The sequence below is a fragment of the Notothenia rossii genome (genome assembly GCF_949606895.1).
Source record: "Notothenia rossii genome assembly, chromosome: 7".
Classification (NCBI taxonomy): Eukaryota; Metazoa; Chordata; class Actinopteri; order Perciformes; family Nototheniidae; genus Notothenia; species Notothenia rossii.
In genome coordinates, this window is record NC_136905.1 from 80,568,864 (window position 1) to 80,595,160 (window position 26,297).

The 26,297-nt window shown below is 40.1% G+C and overlaps 1 protein-coding gene and 2 gene segments (V, D, J or C); 2 read left to right on the top strand and 1 right to left on the bottom strand.

Moving 5' to 3' along the window:
* The first annotated feature begins 1,275 nt into the window (after positions 1–1,275).
* On the top strand, positions 1,276–1,590 carry LOC307046490 (Ig lambda-1 chain C region-like). The segment is given in 1 exon: positions 1,276–1,590.
* Positions 1,591–7,521: 5,931 nt separating this feature from the next.
* LOC307046491 (immunoglobulin kappa variable 4-1-like) lies at positions 7,522–7,991 on the bottom strand. The segment is given in 2 exons: positions 7,940–7,991; positions 7,522–7,847 (listed from the first exon to the last, which is right to left on the bottom strand).
* A 2,279-nt stretch (positions 7,992–10,270) lies between these two features.
* Positions 10,271–26,049, top strand: LOC307047313 (receptor expression-enhancing protein 6). 2 transcript variants are annotated; one of them, XM_079694231.1, is made up of 6 exons: positions 10,271–10,426; positions 10,513–10,641; positions 20,233–20,326; positions 23,146–23,284; positions 24,675–24,862; positions 25,230–26,049. In XM_079694231.1, the coding sequence occupies exons 2-6, from the start codon at positions 10,527–10,529 to the stop codon at positions 25,234–25,236; spliced, it is 543 nt and encodes a 180-aa protein (XP_079550357.1). In that variant the 5' UTR covers positions 10,271–10,426; positions 10,513–10,526; the 3' UTR covers positions 25,237–26,049. The 2 variants fall into 2 exon arrangements, with proteins under 2 accessions (XP_079550357.1, XP_079550356.1); XM_079694230.1 differs by having other exon boundaries at positions 24,675–24,843.
* Positions 26,050–26,297: the final 248 nt, after the last annotated feature.

The following is a 26,297-nucleotide window of genomic DNA, read 5'->3' on the forward strand; positions in this document are numbered from 1 at the left end:
TGTTTAGCTCACAATTGACCAAAGAACAGCTGCTATGTCATAACATCTAAATGTGATTTGCTTTTTCATTTTTATATATTTGAACATTCAACAAGTGTTTGATATCAAATCTGCTGAGGATCCGTTAAAACAAATGAAAGTGTGTTTTTGTACATTCAGAGTCGCTGCAGGGTGCGTTCACAGTCCGTTAGTTTCAAAGAGTTCAAAGGAAGTGAAACAAACAGATGACAAAGTCTTCAACTGTAGAAGATGTTACTTTTTGTTTTTCTTAACAGTAAATGATTGCAGAGATTAGTTATTCATTCTGAAACATTGTAAAGCAGAGATAAAGCTTTTCATATAATGATCATTACATGAACACCTTCATTACGTTGCATACTTTCATGTAACTCTTCAGGAGTTTGGATGAGTGCCAAAGAAGAAGATTCATTATTTTAAATGGCAGAATGATATAAAGTATCACCGTTTGATTTGATGAATGAAACCCTCGTGTTCTCCCATGCCTCAGCTCCTCTTGTGATCACAGCTCATGCTCACAGCTGACCCCCACTTTCTCTGTCCTGTACCTTCAATGTATAATTCTTGTTCTGATGAGAGCTACAGAATAACACTCTAACTCCAAACATCAAGTTTAACATTTTATTTTATTTATCAAACCCTCATTTCCTTCCTCATTCTGTTTGTTCTGGCACTATTTGAATGTTTTTAAAATATCTTTTATTGTTTTATGTCCTACATATTTGTATGTTGCATTGTTGGAGGAGCCTTGGGCTTTTCATTGGCTGATCTACATTGCCATGTGCAATATGTGCAATATGTGCAATATGTGCAATATGTGCAATATGTGCAATATGTGCAATATGTGCAATATGTGCAATATGTGCAATATGTGCAATATGTGCAATATGTGCAATATATACCTGGCTGCTAAATCCTCAGAACTGTTACAGGATGTGTATTTTGTAAATTGTGTAACTTTTTATTTTATTTTTTTATTATATTATAACTTTGTTTTACTTGAATACTTTTGTATGCATGCTTCTTCGTAACATGAAGCTGTCTCTGGCTCTTTTCTGCTGTCACAGCGTGAATGTCCCCTCTGTGGGACTACTAAAGGTATTCTGACTCTGGTTCTGATTCACTGCAGCTACTGTGCATATGACAGTAAAGCCTCTGAATGTTTGAATGTGTCCTGTATGGACTCTGTCTCACAGCGTCTGTCCCTCAGTGGAAGTTCATCTGCTCCTTGTGTCTCTCTCCCCTGCAGCGGGCTCCATGCTCAGGCCCTCCGTCTCTCTGCTGGCCCCCTCCTCCTCTGAGCAGCTCTCTGGGGGCTCGCTCACGCTAGCCTGCCTGCTGACCGGCTACTCTCCTCAGGGAGCCGTGGTGAGCTGGGAGGTGGACGGCACACAGGTGACAGAGGGGGTCCTGAGCAGCTCGGAGGAGGAGAAGAGCGGACTCTACAGCAGCAGCAGCAGCTTGAGCCTGAGCCAGGAGCGCTGGATGTCAGGAGAGCTGTACTCCTGCAAGGTCCTCCATCATGCCCACAGCCAGACCCAGTCCCTCCACAGGAGCCAGTGTGAGGGCTAGAGGGGCCGCTGGAGCCCAGGAGAACACATGCTGCTCTGATCATCAGGAGCTTTAATGTTTGGAGAGGAAAGTGAAGCTTTGTGTGGCCGAGAACAACACTGCTGTAAAGTGTTGGACAGCAACAACTTAGAGAGTGATGTGTGAAGCTCAGCAGAGATGAGAGTGTGCTTAGTAACTTTCATGTTGATGATCCAGGATGTTCCAAATAAAGCTTTCTCTGATAAATAACATGATGAAGTGTTTGGTGTTTTATTTAAAGTAGTGAGACATTAAAAGGTTTTATAACATTCTGCACTTCTATCAGCAGAACAAGATAAAGCTTTGGATATTTATTTTTTAATTGGCAATGAAATTGACGTGGTGGTGAAGGAAAGTTACTACACTGTTTTATCGTGATTAAGAATTTGATACAAATGTGAACTTGATTTTTAGTGAGGCAGAAAGTTTATCAAAACATATTGGGCTTTTTTTTATCAACTACATGCCATGCAACAGAGAGACATCTAATATCTAACAGGTCTGTCCAGACTGGATGATTTTAACTCAATGAGGGGGCCACATAGAGAAACACATACAAAGGGCTGGGCCACTCACTAGAGGTGAGGTATTTTGCCTCATAAATTCAGTTATAAGTTAAATCAATCAAATGTAGGTAAATCATGCTTGTTACTTGAATATGATTTAAGATAAAAGCTCACAGCTCTCCATAGGGTTTCATTTATTTTGTTATAAAAAGTGTTGGCAGCTCATTCCTTAAACAGAAGCCTCAGATTGCTTAAGATAAGGGGGAATATGAAGTATATATTTCAAGCTTGTTCTGCAAATAAGTTATTGGGAATTTTTTTATCAAGTAAGATTTGTTAGAAAATGTTTTCAACTTAAATGTATTTGAAAAGTGTGCTTATTACCTCATGAATACTACTATGTAATATATGTCAACATATATATTTAAGAAGTATGACATAAGAAAAGCTCAAGTTTCAGGTGTGGGCCATATTCCATTATACTTTTAGAATTTGATGAGGGCCAATACAAATGTACGAGACACCCTGATCTATGCATTGTATTGTATTGCCTGGTTAATAAATGTGCAACACAGTACTAGTCACATAGTGTCACACTGTAGACCCTGTTTTACATTAATCTCTCATCAGAGATGGCCTTTTTCTCTTAGTGACTATGTATATAATTGAACATCTGGATTAGGAAAGGGGAACACTTGAGTTCCACTTCCCCTCTGACTGGGGCTCATGTAGTTTCTGTACGTTTGTGCCGGTGGTGCGTATCAGAACCTCAGGTCAGGTCACAGCTCAGCACTCTGTACGCTGTTTCATACCAGGGAGTTTCTTGAATGACTACATGAGGCCCACATTAGCTCCCATACAGCAGTCACTTCATGCATCTTCAGCTCTTGGTGGTGGGAGTGACTTTCATTTCAAATCCACTACAGCTCCGAGACAGAGAAATAAAACATAGCTACTGAATGTAAACTATTTGATATGAAGAACAGTTTGAACATTAAACTAAACTAACCCTATTTCTGTAAAGGCTGGTTAATGCACTCTCTGTAGACTCAAATCAGTATCTCACCCTGGATGTAGACTACCAGTACCAGCAGTAAAACCAGCAATAACCTTATTTAAAAACTGGATAATTGTGCATCAAGCCCAACAAATCTCCTCTGAGAGTTGTCTGTGTTACATCTGCATGAAAAACAACAATGCTGCCCTCTTGAGTCGAAACAGGAGTATGTAGAGACATTTGAATCTTTCACATCATGCACTGAATCTGAGATACAGTCACATAAAAGTCCCTTCTTTATCGGAGCAAAGTTCTCTCGTGAGTCTTCATCGCTTTGCAGTCGCCCTGTATAACAATCTAGAGTCTGTCTGGGTCTCTTTGTAGTTGTTTTGCCTCTTTATGAAGTCATTTAGCACTTCTTTGTGGCGTCATGCCTCTTTCTCATCCTTTTGCATTTCTTTGTGGACTTGTTGCGTCTATTTTCTCCTCTCTCTTTGGTCATTTTGTCTCTCAGTTGCATCGTGCATCTCTTTCCATGGCTAATAATTTTTTTTTAAATGTATTTAACCTTTATTTAACCAGATGAAAACATTGAGACAAAATCTCATTTACAATGCTGACCTGGCCAAGAAGGCAGCAACGTTACACGTTCTTACACATAACACAGACATTTAAAATACAGAGAACACAACTAAGTAAAGAAAAGACGGAAAGCAGTCCCTACATTGTGCACATTAGGGACAGTAAGAAAGGTACACTACTTATTACTGCAAGAGCAGCTGGTGGTAAGGACCTCAGACAACTTCAATTTAAAACAGGCTATAGGGACAAGTGCCATCAGTTTGAGGCTTTATTGAAGGTCATTCCAAGACCAAGGACCAGAATAAAAAAGACTCCTTTTTCCAGCCTCAGTCCACACAGCAGGAACCTGGAACCTTATCCAGGCACTGGATCTGAGGTTGTTAGAGTCACAAACTGGAGCAAATCTGGCACATATGTACAGTGGAAGCTTTCCTAAAATGGCTTTATACAATAATAAAAACCAATACTGCATCCTACGCATACTAAGTGAGGACCATCCAGTTAGGCTATACAGTTTGCAATGATGAGACCTAGAGGTGCATTTGATATATAACGCAGTGCAGCATGGTAGAGTGGGTCAAGTTTGGCCAAAACAGTGGGACAGGCAAATCTATAGATTGTATCACCGTAGTCAAGCTGGGACAGGAATAAGCCAGAGAACAACCTTTTACGGGAAGAAGTTGAAAAACAATGTTTAAGTCTGTAAAGGAAGCCAAGAGTGAATTTCAATTTCTTAGTTAGAACTTCAATGTGGTGTTTAAAGTTTAGATTTCTGTCCAACCAAAAGCCCAGATATTTGTATGTATCGACAAACTCAACGCCAGTAAGGCTGTCAATGGAGAGGCAAGAGGACGCTGACTTGGGAGCAAAAAGCATTGCTTTGGTTTTCTTACCGTTCAATAGCAGTTTAGAATCAAGAAGCGTATGCTGCAGGTTGATAAAATCAGATTTTAAATTGGAAACGGCCATATCCAGAGAAGGAGCACATGAGTATAAAATAGTGTCATCAGAATACATATGATAGGTAGAAAATTGCATCTGATTACAAATATTGTTTACATATAATAAAAAGAGCAAGGGCCCCAAAATAGAACCCTGTGGAACTCCCTTCTCCAAGGCGACAGGCTCAGAGACAGTACTACCCAACCTGACGCATTGAGTATAACTACATATCTATCAATCCTATCAATCTATGTGTCCTTTGATGCCAATCTTTCCATATTTTTTGTTTTTGAATCGCACGACCTCCCTTCAAGCCAATCAGAATCGAGATGCCACTACTGAGAGTGAAAATCTGCTCAGCTTTTGGAGCAAGTGAGAGCTTGTGAATGTTTCGCTCTGCAGCTGGATGAGAGCACGGATGTAGCAAATGTCGCAGAATTGCCTTGCATACATCAGATTTATTTCAGAAGACAACTTTGTTGAGGAAATATTATTTTGCAAAGCAATGGAAGGTAGGACCACAGGAAGAGACATTTTCCAAGTTTTAGATGAGTACATCATCTCAAACGGACTTGACGGGTCTCGTTGTGTGGGTGTGTGTTCAGATGGGGCAGTGGGGCTATGACAGGCAAAGAAAGCGGAGTGACAGCTTCGATCAGGCAGAAGGCCCCAAATGTAGTGGCAACGCACTGCATGTTCAATCGGGAGGCACTTGTACACATCATTTAAAAAAAAATTGCAACAGGGGGGTCCCCGCCAGAGGATAATGCTATATGGGGGTCTTTGCATGGCAAAGTTTGGGAACCGCTGGGTTAGATAAATCTGAAACCAGCAAATGGCGTTATGACCGAAACGAGACACCAACATAACATTAGACAGAAGATGGAAATCCTTCTCAGATAAGATGGAAAGAACCAACACCGGTGTGATTTTGGTGACAGTACAACTATCTTGGACAAAGTTTTAGTGGGGGTGGCGTGCCAAATCAAACCAACACCTGGTCTGCCACATGTGGAAGCCCCTCTTTAGTTTCTCACCTGCTGAGCCCAGAGTAAAATGTTTTAGTGTGCAGAAGCTAGAGGGGGACAGCAAACACCAGTGTGATTTTGGTGACAGTACGACCACCCTTGAGAAAGTTATAGTGGGGGTGCCAAACCAGGCAGCTGCACCACCCTCTACACTCTAAGTGATGATGTCACGCTCTCTAGCCCTGAAGAGTCCATCCCATAAACAACCATTATATAATCTACAACGTCCTGCACATTTACCAAAATGTAAACGTTGATGAGTGAGAAACTCTAAAAGATATCAAAAAGCTGAATACAAATGTAATAGCTGAATGTTGTGTGACCGTTTCAAAGTTGGAATGAAGTCTGTAGCTGGAAGTATTCTGAAGGAGCAGCATTTTAAACACAGTGTAGGTAAAAGAGGATTTGAAGGATACTCCCATGGGGATACATTGTACAAATAAAAGTTTAAAAAGCAGTATATTTTTAGAAATTATAAATTTAAAAAACAAGAAAAGTCATAGCACACATATCCTGAAGGAGCCGCACATTGTAATATTTGAATGGTCTCTCTAGCTGAAAGTATGCTGAAGTAGTTAGACGGCGAAATCTGGTTGAAATAATCAATCAACAACTTTATTAATCCTGCAAGGGGCAATTGGTTGTGAGCAGCTTATGTCATGTACACAGGCAGGAACATACAGGAAGAAAGCACAATAATAAGATGTGGAAGAATAAAGATTTGAAGAACAATAGTTGAACAGCATTCACACTAATAAGTATGTTGAATAGTAGACTGAGTGTGGCTTCACCAGTCACACAGAGTTACATTATTGCACATCATGTGAACAACACCTTGTTCTTTTCCTTTCTTAATTCTGAGAGCCATGTTCATGCTCAACTCTGACTGCATTTATACATGTCTGCACAGCCCTCCACTTTAAATATAATTCACTGTAGTTTGCCATATATTGTCACATATTAATTTTCCAAAGTATTTTAGTTTTTTAGCTTTTAAGGTCTTTGTATATTTATATTTGGTGTAAATACTTATTTATATTATCTTTATATTTTGTACCTACTATGGCAACTTATTTTCTTAGATTGTTTATGTTCGTACCACCAGACACCAAAGCTAATTCCTTGTATGTGTCAAAGTATCTGGCAATAAACTTGATTCTGATTCTGATGTACGTCTGCTAGTCCTAAAGCCTCTGCTTTGCACTGGTGGTCTCAGGGGGGGTCAGGGGTCAAATCATGTTCAAACTCAACGTCTCTTGGATGTTCCTGCTGTTTTTGATTTCAATAATGGAACAAAAAAACATTTCAGGAAACTTCAATGAAACTGTTTGTTAGAAAACCTGAAGTTTTGAACTAAGATGTGAATTTGAGGTTAACTAATGGATCAGTTCATTGATTGATGTGAATAAGAGGGTTTTAATCAGCCACAGTTTAACATTTTAAAGACTCCATTAGATTGATCTTTGTCATTTTGAATCAGGATCTTTATAATAATGATTAAATAATAACTCCAGAGAGGCCAGAGATGCTCCTGCTGTGAAGCACACCGAGTGGAGACATGTGGGGAAAAGCTAAAGAGCGTTGGTTGTTTTAATTCGGGGAAGCAGAGATCACAATAAGGTTTGTGTGTAATGCTGCTTTTACATAGAATGTGTTTTGGACTGGGTTTAATCTCATTAATCCATTAACATCTGTGTATTTAAGAATAAGAAGTGAATAGTGCTGGGTGGGTTCCTGTCAGCTCTGAGTTCAGTGGGCTGTGTCAGTCTCTTCCTCTTCAGCAGCTGCAGGTGGTTCCTGCTGTAACAGCTCAGAGTCTCTGCAGTCTGACTGAGGGAGGTTTTTGTACGACGACAAATCACTGTGTGAACACATAACCACTGTGGAAACTCTGACAGTAATAAACTGCTGCATCTTCAGCCTTCAGTCCAGTGATGGTCATAGAGAAGTCAGAGCCGCTTCCACTGCCACTAAACCGAGGTTCTGTTCCTGATTCACGTGTGCTCACAAGTTTTATCAGGAGCTTTGGAGGCTGTCCAGATTTCTGTTGATACCAGAACATACGTTGACCATAAGTACTATCTGAGTAAACATCTGTGCTGGTTTTACAGGTGAGAGTGACGGTGGATCCTGGAGCAGACGTCTCGACTGCAGGCTGAGTCACAGTCACCTGACCGCTGCATCCTGCACACAAAAACAGATGATTGATTCCTCAGCAGAAAGAAAGGAGAGGAAAGGCAGCACATGATGTTTGAAATGTTGCTGAGTGAATGAACCTGTGAAACAGCAGCAGGCCAGCGTCCAGATGAGGATGGTGATGAGAGTCATGGTGCTTTCTGCTGACTGACAGATGTGAGTCCTGCAGTGTTGAACTCACAGGACTATAAACCTTCTCAGTTCACTGGAGGATCAGCTGACCATGCAAAGCCTCCTCTCTATGGAAATGATGTCTCTGCTCTCAGCACACTGAAGGCAACGTGGGACACGAAACCAGGAGGAACACTGTCTGGATTTACACCGTCTATCATCTGAATGGAAGAACAGATTTATATCAGGAGTGGAGATGAGGATTTGAGTTTGTGTCCACTGTGGTTGGTATGATATGTCTGTTTGTCTGACATTAACATACATACAGAGATTTCATGAAGCTTCGAGGAGCAGTGAGGCATTCAAATCATGCAAAAATAACATTTAAGAAAGGCAAACAGACACCTGTCCTTGTGAAACAGAGAGGTAAGTCGAGGCTACATCTCCCTGTGGACTCATGAAGAACAGGTAGTCACTTTCTGTTCCTCAACTCTCTGCTGTTTCTGTCTATGCAAAGTTTCCAACGGACATTTGTTCTGTTACTGTAATAGACGAAGGCTGCCCTCTGCTGGCTAACCAGGTTTCGAACAAATTCATATTGACATGAAAATGAATTTGTACTTGTCCCTTTGCTCTTTTCATGATCATGTTAGTCCTAATCTACGGGGCTCCGTAGGTATCAGTACTTTACTCCACTAATTATTTTTCTGACGACTTTTTACTTTTACTTCTTATATTTTTAACACAAACACCTGACTTTCTACTTCTCACATTTTCCAAACAGGCTGGTTCCTTTAGTTTGAATGTGTGTTTGGTGGCGTGATCATTATTATTTAGAGTCATTGCGTGCCTATTGATTTGAACACGATCCGTGTATCCATCATTTCCTGGTCTTCTCTAAAGAAGAGGGACCAATGAAAACGTTGTCATGTTGCCGTTGTTCAGCATGGAAACATTAATTAGCTAACAATGACATTATTGTTCTATTAATATAAAGGGAGGTCAGGTACTCTTTAAAACAGCTGCTAGTTAGGGGTAATTTTTACTTAAGTACATTTCAAAGCCCAAACTTCTTTACTTTTACTTGAGTAAAGAAGTTTAGTCAGTATTCTACTTTTACCAGATTATTTTTTAACACAAGTATCTGTACTTCTACTTGAGTAAAGCATGTGTGTACTTTTGCCATCTCTGGTCCTAATGCCTCTGCTTTGACACCTGTGTACTCGGGAGAGGTCAGGGGTCAAATCATGTTCAAACTAAACGTCACTTGGATGTTCCTGTTGCAGACCAAATGATTAAGTGTCCCCTATGGTGGCCCAATTTGTTAGAAAACCTGACAAACTGCACTTTTATCATATCAATTTACAAATGAATATTGATGTGGTATTACACTTCAGTATAAAAGTCATTATTGTTAGCTCCACCTTTACAGCGGCACATTTAAAATGATGGACTTGTTATTGGATCTCTTATTAAAATCCAGTGACACTCTTCTCCATGATGAGTTGGCTTGGATACTTTAAGTTTACAGTGTACTTCTTCCCATAAAATCCCATGAAATGTACCAAACAGTATTTTAAACAATTGCTGTAACAGGGTCCCTTGGATTCCCGTTTGACTGATAAACTATAATTACGATTATTTTTGACTTAATATACTATTTCTGACACTATTTTGACTTAGTATGTCATTTTTTTCATTATTTGGAAATAGTTAGGACTTATAAAAATGACTTAAAGATCCTCTTTTGTTTTAGTCTCAGTTACGGAAATAGTCTTCCATTCAAAAATAATGAATAACTAAGTCAAATGTTGACAACATTTCTCATTATTTTTGAAGTGCCAAATCAGTATTTTGAGTAGTTTCTCCGATTGCATCCTCTTATTTTCCTCTCTGTGGCAGAAATACGTATGGGCATCCATAATGTAGGGAGGCCAAATCAGAAATGGGAGAAAGTTACTTAGTGTACTGACTTACAGGATGTGTCTTTTCCCTCTCTATATGGCAGAAATGGGCCTCTAGTCTCATCAAACCTTTTCCTTTTTTCCTTTATTTATTCAAGAACATGCGAATTGGAGAACATTTCATGTCCCCCATATAAAAAATGTAATTGGAATGACCCACAAACAAGTTGAAATCAGGGGTAGAGATACAAAGTATTTCAAATAAAACATACAATAAATAAAGGAAACATTTAGTTTCACATACCAGATTAAATATTCATTAATAATGTTTTTAACAGTGCTACCACAATGTTTTAATTATTGGTCATATATTGTGAGCCCGTTTCTAACACACAGTAAACCGTTGTTTAGTCACCTGCTGCAGCCAAACTCAGCAGAACTCTGTGATTGGTCAGCGGGCGTCAGGCAGACTCCTCCCCCTCAGCAACCGCAACTCAGCAGTCAGCAGCCAGCCATCCAGCGGCAAGTTTTCGGGCAATTAACCCACCCAAGGTTGGTTGAATAACCCCTCGTTTTCTATCACAAATCAACCATCGACTCGTATAACATTTGCTGTGTGTCTGTGCTGTTTGTGTCAGGAAAAAGCCCGAAAATGAGTCAGTTTAAGGAGCGCTTCGTGACTCTGCTCCATGAGAAGAACTTTGTGACAGACCAGTTGGCGACGTTGGAACAAAAAACGGGAGTGAAAAGAGAGTATATCACCGTGGGTAAGTTAAAGTCTCAAAAAGAAAGCCAAACTCAACCAGTCAGTTTTTCTGTTTGTACTTCCAAAGAAAGTACATTCCGGACTTGCTTAGCGGCTCCACGTCCCCCTCAATAACAACTAGCTAGTTACTATCCATGTTGAGCAAACAACCAAGCTAGTTGAGCTAATGTTTTGCCACTTTATTTGGTTTGGCATTAAAACTGAAACCGGTTTCGGTCACACTCTTCAGTACTTTTCAGTGTGGTTTTCATATCCTGTGGCACTGTTAGCTGGCTCATTGTCAGAGGTGGTACATTTACTCAAGTACTGTACAATTTTGAGATACTTTACTTAAGTATTTCCAATGTATGCTACTTTGTTCTTCTACCCCACTTCTATACAGAGGTAAATAGTGTACTTTTACTCCACTACATTTCTCTTGAACCTTTAGTTACTTCACAGATTTGGATGAATGATGTGAAATATCAGACTTTAGTTCCACCTGGAGTAAATTCACAAGCTACCCTGCAGTATACAAAGTCATCACCTTTACCAGCTTTGATAACACTTTAATGATCAGTCATTATAAAACATATCATATATATTATTCTGAAATGGACCAATCTGCACTATGACTACTTTTACGATTGGTACTTTAAGTATATTTTGATGGTAATACTTTTATACTTTTACTTCAGTAACATTTTGAATGCAGGATTTTTACTGTAACAGAGTATTCCTACGCTCTGGTACTTCTTCTTTTACTCAAGTACAAGATCTTAGTCCTTCTCCCAACTCTGCTTTTCAGTGTGGTTTTTCATATCCTCTGGCACTGTTAGCTGGCTCATTTTATTGCCCTTCTCATGCTCGAATACCAAAGTTCATCCAGCTCAGACATTACAAGATTATTGTTTGTATAATCCTCTTTACACATCCCTATTTCAGTGTATTGCTGTTGAAATTAACAGCTTGTAATATCCCACCAGCAGCTGGTCCCAGGGGTATTTTTATCACGTCCTGAAATATCCAGTGCAATGCAAAGATGGCAGGACATTCTTGCATTACTGGTTTTCATCTGCAGTCTGCTCTTAGCTATAAGAGGTTGTGTTTCGACTAAACTCTGTTGACAGTAGAATTCGATACCAGGCCAAACACTTCAACATTTTGCATACAATGCCACATGATAACAGGAAGCATGAGAGCCAGGGTGACCTACATTCAAACCACTAAACACAGAGTAGATATGCATTTTTAAAAAAAAAAACATTTTAAGCTCCCAATGCCATGGTATGGATGTTTAATGCTGTTCCCACCTGGATCAGAAGCATGTTTATAAAAGCCCCTGCAAATGGCATTAATTTAAATATGCTGCTTTTCCCTATTTTACAAAATTCTAAATTGAAGTTTGACGTTTTGTACAAATTAGGAAATAGTGATGGAAATGTGTTGCTATTGCCATTTGAAAACCATTTGATTATAAAAGTAATCATAAGTTTGAGAAATATTTTTAAACTACAGCTCGCATATCTTTGGGGTTTCTCTACTGCATGTTTTTGATGCTTATCGGTCAATACTGATGTTTCAGAGATAAGCTAATATGAGTCGATATGTTACTCCTGCCTTACTGAATATGACTGTTCAGTTGGTGTCCCAGGGGGTCCGCGGGGTCTTAAAAAGTATTAAAAGTTGATCAATCAATTTAGCGGAAATGAAGGCTATTAAAAAGTATTAAACGGCATTTTCCAAGGTATTACATTTTGTAGCTTGTTTTCAATAAGTATCTAAATGGTCCAAAGAGGTTGTATTCTACAGTCTGCCTGAATGTAATCATTGCGTAGGTGTGTAGTGTGATTCTGTGTAGTTTATTTATGGCATCCCGTTGGGTTTGACGTCATCTGAACAGGACATTGCACGCTCACTGCTTGATAGCACATGAAGGTCCGTTTACGCCGGTTGTTAAACAACATCGTTATGGGGAAATGCAAGTCTGCGTCCAAATGGTTGGAAGATAAGGAGGAAGGACAATCAATACTGTATATAGTCAATGTGAGGTAAAGTGTGTCGCCAAGGTAACCGGTTAGAACTCAAACTGGCGATGAGGTCTTAAAATGTATGGAAAGGGTCTTAGAAAGGGTCTTAAAAGGTTTTCCATTTGACTTCAGGATTCCTGCATATACCCTGTGTGCGTTAAAGCTCAGTCAGATCTGCATCTAAATACTTCCATGTTTTTGTAGCTCACGCACACACATCACCAAACTGGCTTTCAAAACAAATACTGCTAGGGATGTCCCGATCACCTTTTTTTGCTCCCGATCCGATTCCGATCATTTGATTTTGACAATTTGCCGATACCGATTTTTCCCGATCCAATCTTTATGCAATGCATTAAGAGAAAAAAGAAAAAAAGCATTCAAGTTGTCCCTTAAGGTTATTTTTTTTATTTAAATTGGATATTCTATCCAACATGGATATAGCTTCTTTCTTTCACAGCAGCATTGGATCAGTTCAGTTGTGCAGCATTGGATCAAAACAAAATAAAATGTTCAGTACTCGTTAGCTTACTGCTACAATTAGACACTGCGCCCTGCCCACTCTGTTGCCAGATTTGAGAGAAATAAGCAACCAGGTCTATGAAAACAAGCCCCAAAGAAGCAACACATACATGATGTTGTGTAATTTGAAACCAAAACTAAGGCCTCAGGATGACTTTAAGACTTGAACATGGTCATTTTTGTTTTGTAACATTGAATACAACATTTAAAAAAAAGTATTTAAAAAAAATAATAAAATCCCGATCCCCGATTTTTTTTCTTCCGATCTTTTGAAAATCACGTGATCGGCTCCGATCCCCGATCACGTGATCGGATCGGGACATCCCTAAATACTGCAGATTGTTTTGCAAATATCACTCAACTCGACTCTAAGGTAGGAGCAGGCAGAGCGGCTAAATTACACTTTGAGCTACTAGTACTATTTGCAGCACTAACTTATTAGCTTGTTAGTCATTTCATAATTTGGCCATTGTAGTCGAATGTGTCCTCTAATAATGGGTTACATACAGGAATGTGTTATGTTTCCTGTTGCCTCACTGTAATGTTATGCTGCACTTTGCCTTGATGTAGGCATGTCAGTCGAACAGAGTGACAGAGCGTTGTCCCTTAAACCGTCCACTGATTAGCTCAGAAACGTCTCGAGTTCATGCTGTCTCTTGGGACACTCTGAAGTGAGAGGACTAATGTGCTGACTCTAGTAGAGATGTCTCATATGCAGCCAAACTCATGGAGTGAGTTTTGTCATCTGCAAAAAGCTACAGCGTAGTTGTTGGCCTTACACATCTTAAAGGTCCCCTATTATACCGTTTTTCATCAATATATTACAGCTCTCAGATATACACAAGACATGTCTCTGAAGTGTTTGGCTGCAAACAGCAAACAGATCATTGCAGCATTACCCATAATGCCCTCTGTTTCAGCCCTGTTTCCAAAGTGCTGATTCTCTGTCTGTGACTTTAGATGAAAATAAGGAGCCCCTCCCCACGCCCCTCTGAGAGAGATTTGGTTAAAAAGAACTCAATGGAGCTCTAGGAGGAGATTCAGGTGATAAGGGGGGTTATTGGTTGCTGATTGGCTAATGGTTACACAAGACAAAACATCGTTCTGACATCATAAAGTGGCCAAAATCTGATCAGCTCATTTTCTGACAGGTTTTTATAGAAATGGATCAAAAAGAGAGAGAATCTTTGTTCCTGAAACTTTCAGAATCTCTTTACACAGAGGGGACACATGTTGTTGTAGAAGAGACATGAAGAAGAGGGGACACATGTTGATGTAGAAGAGACATGAAGAAGAGGGGACACATGTTGATGTAGAAGAGACATGAAGAAGAGGGGACACATGTTGATGTAGAAGAGACATGAAGAAGAGGGGACACATGTTGATGTAGAAGAGACATGGAGAAGAGGGGACACATGTTGTTGTAGAAGAGACATGAAGAAGACGGGACACATGTTGATGTAGAAGAGACATGAAGAAGAGGGGACACATGTTGATGTAGAAGAGACATGAAGAAGAGGGGACACATGTTGATGTAGAAGAGACATGGAGAAGAGGTGACACATGTTGATGTAGAAGAGACATGGAGAAGAGGGGACACATGTTGATGTAGAAGAGACATGGAGAAGAGGGGACACATGTTGATGTAGAAGAGACATGGAGAAGAGGGGACACATGTTGATGGAGAAGAGGGGACACATGTTGATGTAGAAGAGACATGGAGAAGAGGGGACACATGTTGTTGTAGAAGAGACATGAAGAAGAGGGGACACATGTTGATGTAGAAGAGACATGAAGAAGAGGGGACACATGTTGATGTAGAAGAGACATGAAGAAGAGGGGACACATGTTGATGTAGAAGAGACATGAAGAAGAGGGGACACATGTTGATGTAGAAGAGACATGAAGAAGAGGGGACACATGTTGATGTAGAAGAGACATGAAGAAGAGGGGACACATGTTGATGTAGAAGAGACATGGAGAAGAGGGGACACATGTTGATGTAGAAGAGACATGGAGAAGAGGGGACACATGTTGATGTAGAAGAGACATGGAGAAGAGGGGACACATGTTGATGTAGAAGAGACATGAAGAAGTGGATTTTGCTTAATAGGTGACCTTTTAAGTCCCAGTTTTCCCTGAACACTGCAACAAAGATAGATACTTCTATGCAGTACATGAAGGAAAAAAGACATACAGTAACATGTGCAATAAATTAGTTCAAATTACATAACGGTGAAAGTAAAATGCAGGAATATCCCGGAAAAAGTCAACTATAAGCATGTAAAGTTGAATTAAGATAAAGCGGAGTGTAAAAGAAATACTGCACAGTAGACACAAGTATATTCTAGTAATGTAAATACAAACATGTTGATTATAGACAGATGTATTTGGTATAACCATAAGTGTGACTCAGTCTAATGATCTCTGAGACCTTGTTTGTTAGCTTCATGTTCAATTTCAACCTCTCTCCCGCTGTACTCCTAACAATGGGGTTTTGTGATGATTTGATTTGATGATTAAGAGGAACTGGACTTTAGGCCGAATTACAGCTCCAGCAGCTCTAATGAGCAGCGTGAGTCACACAGGATTACACAACGGTTTCATGGCTTTTGTGCCTTTTTGATTTTTGGTGTTTCCACAAAAAGAACATGTGTTTTCCATCAAGGCTGTACAATGTAGGTCAGGTCACATGGCAGCTTTGTTCTTTTTCTTTGTGCAGTACAGAAGTTTGAAAGTCTCATGGACCCCTGATAGCAGTTTTTCATCATTCATAACTATGTACATATTTACAGGGTTCCCGCGGGGTCTTAAAAAGTCTTACATTTGATCATCAGAATTTAAGGCTTTATGATATGATAACAAAATAAGAAAGGTCTTAATTATGATTTTAGAAGGTCTTAAAAATGATCGGTTTTGAAAGGTAGGCTACTTCTGTATTGCGATCACGTCTAAATGTGTTTTGGGGGAAATGTCCGGGCTGCAAAGTAACCGGTACGGTAAGAGCCTTTCAGTTCCCCCCCCCAACAATTTGTAATGAAATAAATCAACATGGAACCACGAACAACAACATCGGGGGACCTCTGGGCGACGTTTGGGTCAACTTTAAAAGCAGAAGTGCGGTGGACGCTAGATACCGTAGATAAACACCAATCCTACAACAGCAACGATGAAAGATTGTAGCCATGGCAGCAGAGCTCAGACAATAGCTCTTGTCACACACACACACACACACACACACACACACACACACACACACACACACACACACACACACACACACACACACACACTGTTACGGCCGTTGGCTCCCCAGTGCATTTAACCCTCGCAATGTCCTCCCGATTACTATGCACCTTGTGCCCTCTGGGGTCAAAAATGACCCCAGGAAAACAGGAGGGTTAACTCTCTCTCTCTGTGTGTGTGTGTGTGTGTGTGTGTGTGTGTGTGTGTGTGTGTGTGTGTGTGTGTGTGTGTGTGTGTGTGTGTGTGTGTGTGTGTGTGTGTGTGTGTGTGTGTGTGTGTGTGTGTGTGTGTGTGTGTGTGTGTGTGTGTGTGTGTGTGTGTGTGTGTGTGTGTGTGTGTGTGTGTGTGTGTGTGTGTGTGTGTGTGTGTGTGTGTGTGTGTGAAAATGAGCTTTGAGGCTCCCGGGATGCCATTGGCTGTCCCGTTTACGCTTCCGGAGAGGTGATTGGACCGACGTCCTCCAATCACTGCACACCTCCAGCATGCAACTTCCGGGGGAGGACTACAAAATGCTGTGGACCGGGGTTGCGGTCGGATAATCCAAAAATCAGCTCCTAAGTTCTAACCCTATCGTCTATTCCTTGACCTCTGAGTGAAACGTCACGGGGTTAAGGGAAAGTGGATAGGAGAATTCAAAAGGATTTAGGAGAAGAGACTGCGGTACTTTAGAGAATCCGAATGCACTTTCACTATCCCACGTGTTTATGATGCGCCAGCGTCTGCTGCTGTGGTGAAACTATGGAAACTACAGTTTTCTATACAACGGACTACAACATGGATGTTCAATAAGAACGAGGGACTCATCTAGAGACTCTGCACCGTGCTCTGATGCTGTTGTTTTATGCTTTATGAACGTGGACAACAGAGAAACATATTCTTCATGAACAAAGTTGGAATTGAAATAAAAAAGAAAAGTGAAATTTATGCTCGTCACCCTCTCCCTGCGGTCCACATTAATAAATGATCCCAATACGTATGATTGTATGAAAAGATCTTAAAATCAATAGAAATATATTTATTATAAACGTTAGTCCTTAACACCTATCACTGTGTACATCACCATTCAAACATCTTTTAAAAGTTGAACAAACCCCACACAGCTCAGTGAAATGTTGACTTTATTTGATCATTTCAGTAAAAACTAACGTTCATATTTCTCTTTTTGAATATAATACTGATGAACGTTCAAAACAAAGTACTTTGGCAACTTACCACATACGTTTTAAAATGCTTAATAAGTACCGTAACTTTCATGATATAATTTCTCCGTCATAATCGTTTGTGTCCGTGAACGGCCAACTGTTGTGTGACGCAAATGCTGCGGCTGCAAGGCATTGTGGGGCAGCATTTTCTCCTCTCCTTTCGGCTAGGGAGGTCCAGTGGTTCCCAAGCTAAAGGAGATTATAAAGGAAGTTTGAAACCTCCTTTCCTATCATTCTAGAGAATTCAAACGGCACTTATCATGGCTGCCACTGAGGGACTTCCGGGTCATTTCACTCCGTTAGGAAGGTTCCTAAGCTAAATGGACTATTGGACTTCAGCCCAGGGACATTCAGGAGGCTCTGTTGCGTGTGATCAGACGCCTCTCGCAACTGTCTTAACGTTGTTAACTGTGTACCTTGTGTGGTCGTGTTATCATTATTGTGACTAGTGGTGTTTGTGTTAGGATAGCCTTACGCTGAACTGTTGTCCTACACGAAAGCTGTGTTTTGTTACAGTCTCCTTTTGTTGGTTAGGTTTTGTTTGTAAACCTTTATTCTTATTTGATCAGGCTCCCTTTGTTAGAGTCCTCTTTTTGTTTGCCCTTTAGCTAAACCTGCGTCCTTTTGACCACTTTTGTTTGTGCCCGGCTGTTCGCCTACCTTTTTGTTCACCTGTTGTATAAATCAACACTTAGACCAGTATGGAATTGGTAAAGTTATATGTTAATCTCCTCTACCCTAGAGGGGGGGGCGTAACACACACACACACACCCACACCATGTTTACATCACTTCAGGGGACATTACATTGACTTACATGCATTTCCTGAAGACTTATCCTAACCTTAACCATAACCAACACATGCCTTACCCTAACCAAGTCTTCACCCTAAAATGAATGATTCCCCTTATGGGGACCTCCATTTTGTCCCCATAAGGCAAGCCGGTCCCTACTCGTGACTGTGTAAACAGATTTTGGTCCCCACAAGGATAGTAATGCTAGGACACACACACACACACACACACACTTTTTGTCCAACACGCTAACAGTTCTGTGTGCTGTTATGTTCAGTCATCGTTCTAATGTTGAACGTGAATACATTTACTTTGTAAGTAATTATGGGACGTATTTCTTCTTTCCTAGCAATTTTCCTTCGTGCTTTCTTGCCGTGAAATACGTCTTCAATTCTATTCAAAGTGGTCTTAAAAAGTCTTACATTTGAGTTGGTGAAACCTGCAGGAACCCTGTATTTAAATAACTCAGTTGTATACTTCCCTATACAACGCGTTGCTGGGCAGAGTATCTCTTCTGTCTCTCTGGGGTCTTCCCTTTCATCCAGTTCCTCCTGTTCTCCCCTCATTAGAGATAGATAAGCAGACTGGGAATTGCACGGACATTTGTTCTACGAGCTGGAACAAACAAATGAGATGCAAAGCAGCCGATGATGAGAGCGGTATCAAAGGCCTTAAGTGCTCTCAATACTGTGTGACTTTATTGTGCCTCTGGGATTTCTCATGGTTGAATTGTATATCAGCAGATGACTTTTGCACACATTTGAATGATATATGGGTAGACGTCATTCCTCTTGTCTTGCCTTCCTCGTGATAAGTCAAATGAGATGGAAGGAGGCTAAACTGGCTGCAGTGTATTTGCTTTGAAGTCAGTGCCTCGCCGCCAGCTAACCAACAAGCTGTTTGAGCTTTAGGGGGATGAAGCTTTGCAGCCAACTTGCTTTTGTTAACAGTAGTCAAATCACACAGAGCTGACATCCTGGAAAACATTTTGGTAAGTTTGTATGTCCTGTAAAGTAAAACATCCGATATACAAAATGGCCGCTTTATTAGACAACACTGTACAATATATAGCGCTTAATTGGTGTTTAAGTGTAAACGCTCTGGTGTGTTATTAAGGTAGTAGTTAGAAGGTGGTGTTTAGTACATCACTGCGTTACATTGAGGTGTGGTTTCTAAAAATTGCCCTCACCGTGTTCACAAATGTACAATTTAACTAACACCTCTATGAAGGCGTCTACAAGCCTTAAACTAGGACTGACTTAGTGTTCATCGTAGATTAATTGCTTGTGTTATAACATGTAAGAAAATTGTGAAAATTGCCCCTTTTCAAGAGCCGACGGTGACATCTTTCAGCCGACCACAATCCCAATCCCATATATACTCAGTTTACTCTCATATTTGGTAAAGAAAAGCATTACATCTTCACACCTGAGAAGCTGGAGCATTGTCGAATGCAAAAAGGGATAGCGGATGAATTGACGATCGATCCATCAACCCGGCATTTCAACTTTCAGCTCGGTACAGCACAGCACAGCAGCAAATAATACAAATGTGAAGAAGTGGAAAACAACTGGCCTTTGTGGAATGTCTCTCTCACGTGTTTAAGGTCAATATGCCGAGCTGTTTCACATGACTGTGTGAACTTATCAACTGTTCCCCTGACTGCATTTGAATATCAGTGTTTGTCTTGTGTCAGTGCTCCTCCTAATCCTGGTGCTGTGCGGTCCTGACATCCTGCTATTAGGCACATTTTGTTGGCGTGTTTGTAAAGTAACTGGATACCCCCCCCCCCCCTCTCTCGTCTTTCTCCCCCCTGCAGGTGCTCTGAGTTTGGTCGGGCTGTATCTACTGTTTGGATTTGGAGCCTCACTGCTCTGCAACCTGATTGGATTCGCCTACCCAGCATATTTCTCGTATGTATAATAATAATAATCATACGTTATTATAGCACCTTTCACAGAAATAGAATTCACAAGTAAGAACAAAAGTTACAATTAAGACCACAGAAACATGAATGGGGCGAAGCCTGCGAGCTAGTTCAGGCAGTCAACTCGAGCACCAATGATACATTATGACGTGACGCACCTCGTCCCTCTTACAACCAACCAAACACATTGTCCTAAACATGCCGCTCTATTTAAGCTGCCAGGTCATCCTGCCTCTGCCTCCTCGCTATGCTGCTGCTGCCAATGCTGTGTTTGCTTGCTATTGCTGCGGTCATGTTCCTGCTGCTGTGTTTCATGTTGCTGCTGCTCGCCTGCCCCCCCACCACCCCAGCTCCACCCCAGCTTCCACCTGTAGTAGGGCTGCTCGATTATGGCAAAAATCATAATCTCGATTATTTGGGTCAATAATTCATATCACGATTATTAAAAACGATTATCCATTTACTTTGAAAACATCCATTTATTGAAAATTGAATTACCCTGAACTTTAAGTATAATTCAACTGGAAAACCAATAAAAAAAAATAAAATTATTTTAAAAAAAATAAATCGTTTTATTTCGATTATGTTGTTTTCATAATCGTTGCAAGCCAAAATCGTAATTGCGATTAAAATATAATTAATTGAACAGCCCTATCCTGTAGGCTCAGGGGATAGTTATCTAATCATCACTCAATGTTCTATGTACATCCGTGGAGTGATGAGGCCCAACTCAAACTATATGCTTCTAATAAACATATTAGGAAACACGTGAGTTGTCTGACTGAACCAAATGAGTAACCACATGAGGCAGAAATGTAAGGTCAACATAAAAGCAAAACACAGACCACGTGGAGTCCTGAAAGGAACAAACATAAGAACAGAACATATCTCACACATTTCAAATAGAAATAAAAGCCAGTGTGAAAAGATAGTTCTTCAGTAGTTTTTTTAAAAGCTTCTACAGAGACTGCAGAGCGATGAAAGGATGGAGAAGGTCACATATATATTCCAGTGCATTTCCACGCAGCTCTCTATATGTAATTGTTCATTTGTAAATTCAACATGTGAATTTTCCACTTCCTTGTCTTTTCATTTGTATTGTACAATGGCACACACAAACATGTCCCAAACTGGGATCAATAAAGTTCTCTCTTATCTTAATAACCAGAACCTTCAAATCCATTCTAAAACGAGTTGGGAGCCAATGTAAGGAAATGATTATTTTAGTAAATGTAAAAACAACATAATATATAGAAAGATAATTTATTTAGAACATGCAATGTAAGCAGGTATGTCTAATAACAAAAAGTGACCTTACCTCCACTGCAAGTAGGATCACTTTGTGTTAATGAAACATCGAAATGGAAAGAAGCCTTTGTTCATTATTAAATCTCATTCTGTCTCTCACCTATGTGTCTCCTTTTGCGAATCAATACGGCCCTTTATCCTTTTAATATTACAATTACATGGATTTCTAGACTACTAACAATGTTTCTTTTACACTGGTGTGAATATGTTCTTCACTTTTTAATTCGTGTCTCTGATGTTCAAGAAAGGTTAAAAGATTATGATTTGAAAAAACACTTTTACTTTTGTTTTGATACTTTTACACACTGTGAAACGTACTGCTCACTGTAATCATTAATCCTCCCCTTAAGGGCCATAAAGTGCTCTCTTCCTACTGATCCTCTAGTGCACATCTCACTCTGTGTTTTCTACCTCTCTACTGCAGCTCAGTCATAAAAACACTGTCCGCAACACAATCAGTTGAGACTTTTGAACTCAATCGACTGGCATCTTTGGAAACTCCCCACACAATTTGGCTCAGCCTGCGTTCTGATGCCTTATTTTAGCTTTAGCTGAACTTCTGAATGAATTTTGCGCGGACTTAGAAAAACTTTTTTTAACCCACCAAAACATTTGAGTTAGGAAGGGATACATTTTTAGCTCTGTAAGAAATGGCCAATAAGTCATTCAATGTACATCTTGTATTGTATTCAGAGACACTTAGTGCAGCCCCACAAGAACCCATGCTGAAAGGTGGGGTAGGTAATTCACTTCAGAAACACTTGTTATATTCCATGGAATGCTCTTAACATCCAGATAGCTATGAATAAATTAAATGCTTTGACAATAAATACATTTTAAAAAATCATCTGTAGAAGCCTTGGCGCTGTAAAAAGCACGACCAATCATCTGAGCCGGCCCGGCTAAAGTAACTGGATGGCCTACCTGCCTGTCAGCCTTCCATCTGTGCACAAACTTATCTCGTGCCCTCATTGGTCATGTGTGCGTTCGTGTGTGTTGAAGGAGGGGCTCTCTGAGGAAGTCTGGAGGAAGTGGAAGATTTTTTTCGGCTGTGTATTTTCAAATTCTAGCGCACTCAAGCTGGTTTCTCCATTCTTACCTACCCCACCTTTAAGTGCTGCTTAAACAGACCATGTGTTTTTTTTTATATTTTGCAAACGAACCTGAAGGTTACAACAAGATAAGATAGAACTTTATTGATCCCAATCTGGGACATTTTGTGTTGCAGCCGCATAAAAAGACATGGCAATTAAAAGAAAGTAGAAAATATACATGTTGAATTTACAAATGAACAATAACAAGATATAAAGCAAGGTGTATTTACATAAGTATGTGACAGATGGAATAAATGTGATTTGGTGAGTTAAACGTTTCGAAAACCCAGCATGTGGAGTACAAATAATACCACATCTTAAAAAAAAGAGTATTAGGGTTTCCAGTGTTTGCAGTATGTTGTGTTGATGCTAACACCTCCATCAATCTGTGTCGTCCTGTCAGCATCAAGGCCATCGAAAGCAATGTGAAGGAGGACGACACGCAGTGGCTGACCTACTGGGTGGTGTATGGACTCTTCAGCATCGTCGAGGCCTTCTCCGACATCTTCCTCTTCTGGTTTCCCTTCTACTATGCCAGCAAGGTCGGCTGTCCTTTTTAAAATACGTTTTTAAACTTTTGTGTATGGGTTCATATTTTACACCTTATTCATTGAGCAAACGTTCCTTTTCCTTTGCACCCTGTATAAGTCTGTTTTAACCGTGAAGCCAAAGTTCACAATATGTTGAATCCAGTCGATGGAATTGGACACCAACAGCGCACTCTAGTGGACAATTTGTGTAAAGACACAATGAGGGAGACCTTCAGACTGTGTTTCGGCCCATTACTTAACACGTTTGACCAACTTCTGCATATTTTGTATGTTCAAAGGGACAAAATTAGTCAACAAAAAAGTCTGTACGCAAATTCTAAAGACACCATTGTCCCTCAATGCATTGTAGAAAATAGCATACAACACTTGAAGTAGATCAGCATATTTGATCAAACGTACACACTTATTGGGGTTGTACCCACATGATTCAATGCACTTAGTTTGGGTTGCTTCTGATCAAAAAGCTACATTGCAAATCAAGAACAGCTCATTGTGAACGGTGGCACTACTGGACTTTAGTATTTTATTAAAATATGACGATAAAATGCCGCCGTGCCTGGAGACTAGCTGCTTACTATGAATATTGGTTTGTATATCTGCATAAGGTTCATCGGGAGATATGAGTCCCCACCAGTTGCAGTAGTCATTTTGATCTCAATATTGAAATGACTGAAATTACAATGGGGTTTAATGGAGGAATGTTGAACGTTTTTGTCCCTTCAAGCCCTCAAAAAGCAATTTGTTTAATTATTTTTTTGCTTAATTATTTGTCATTTTTCAAGCTACGAGATGTTTTCCTACGTTTGTCATGATAAATTGTGTCTCAGGAATGTAGGGTTTGGGAATTAAGGCAGTTTTTAAAAAATATATGAAGGCAAATTTCAAGATTTTCTACCCTCTAGCTGTGACATCACGCACTCTAGTTAATGTTAAAATGTGAAGAAAACCTCTAAAACAAGGTCTGAACAATGTTTAATATCTCTAAAAGTAAGAATCAGATTGGAAAAAAGAGGTTTAAGAAACAGTGCCTTTATAGTGATGGTTCATTTCCACTGGCTTGCAATGTAACACGATAGTCGGCATGTCACAGAAATGCTTTTCATTTAATGCAACATTTTTCGACAAATTGTAAAAAAAAAAAAATAACTGCAGATTAATTTGAAATGAAAGAAGTAGTCAGGGTATTTTTTCAATTCGTAAATTAATCAGTTGAACTTTTTTAAATGTCAGAAAACTGTGAAATATTCTGAAACAACGCACCCAGACCAACTGTCTAAATGCCAAAAGCAGTCCGATTATTATCGCAGAAGATAACGAACCAGACATGTGTCACTTCAGACAGGAAGTGATATCTAAGATCTGCCCTCTGCTTCCTCCTCAGTGTCTGTTCCTGATTTGGTGCATGGCTCCGGTGACGTGGAACGGCTCCGACATGTTGTACAAGCGTGTGATCCGGCCATTTTTCCTGAAGCACCAGGCCGCCATGGAGACTATGGTCAGCGATCTGAGCGCCAAGGCTAAGAACATAACGGAGTCGGTGACAAAGGAGGGTGAGATCTCAGTGTACATGCAAGTAGAGCCACATACTATATCAACTGCAATAGAGTGGTGCGGTGATGACGTATTTTTGTAGGCCGACCCGGAAGTAAGCTGGGTTCCCTTGACAACAAAGCAACGGGATTTCTCCATAGGATTTTGGAATATTGTAAAAAATTAGATCTGTGGAAAACCAACCTGTTTGATAAATGGACGTTTTGTTCAGCAGGATAATCTCCACATGTCTACCCTACTTTTTCAAATTTTCGAATCATGAATCTATCAATAGACAAAAATACGTCATCCCCGATAACACACAACCCCGCCATCACCCCTTAGATTTACACTGTGGAAGTAAAGCCAAGGAAGTAACGTTTTTTTTCTCTGTTTGTTCCACCAGCTGTTAACCTGGCCCTCAACCATGAAAAGGACCAGTGAGAAACACACTCTCTCTCTCTCTGTGTGTGTGTGTGTGTGTGTGTGTGTGTGTGTGTGTGTGTGTGTGTGTGTGTGTGTGTGTGTGTGTGTGTGTGTGTGTGTGTGTGTGTGTGTGTGTGTGTGTGTGTGTGTGTGTGTGTGTGTGTGTGTGTGTGTGTGTGTGTGTGTGTGTGTGTGTGTGTGTGTGTGTGTGTGTGTGTGTGTGTGTGTCACTAAGTGAGAGTATGTGTGGGTTTTCTGCTTCTGTCTTAACCTCTCTTCCATTTCCGTGACGAGTGAGGCTGAGCCCCCGCGCCACGTGGTGAACTGAAGCTTAACTCTCGTGGAAAAAATCAAAGCTTGTCTGTGCGTCACCATCAGTTTACGGCCATCGGTACTGCCAAGACAATCTGAAAAACTGTGACCTTTTTATGTGACATCCATTTCTATGGTTGACATACCGTGTTGATGGCAGACATTACGTTTGTGTGCCTGTAAGCTCTCAGCAGTCAATGTTATTGTGTCTATCGAAGCCATTTGTGACAGAAAACATTACAGGTTACAAAGCAGGTTGTTTTTTAATTACCGATAACAACGATTGTTAACATTGTTAATCAAAACTGGAACTTGTCATTAATGTGTTCTTGCTCTCTAAAGCTCTACTCCTTTATTTGCTAATACGTGTTTAAAGTCTGCGTGAGCTAATGGGAGGTTTTCCATCTTAACTATTGCCTTTGATATGTCTTAATTTATCTTCTCACTATGATGAAATAATAAAACTGGAACCTTAATGAACTAAACAAGTGTCTGCCTGTCTTATCTTTAAACCTCCAGATGTGTTTCTCTTTCTTCAGGGGCCCTCTCCAGTAGGAAGTGGGATTTGATTTGGATCAAATTACAATATTTACGCACCAGTGATTTCTGTAATTGTTTTTTCATATTTCTGTTAACTCAGAAATTGTATTCCTTGATCTATAACCTCGGCTTTGATCATAGTTCATTTTGCATAAACACAATCTCTTATTAAGGTGTGTTTGAGGAGTATTTAAGG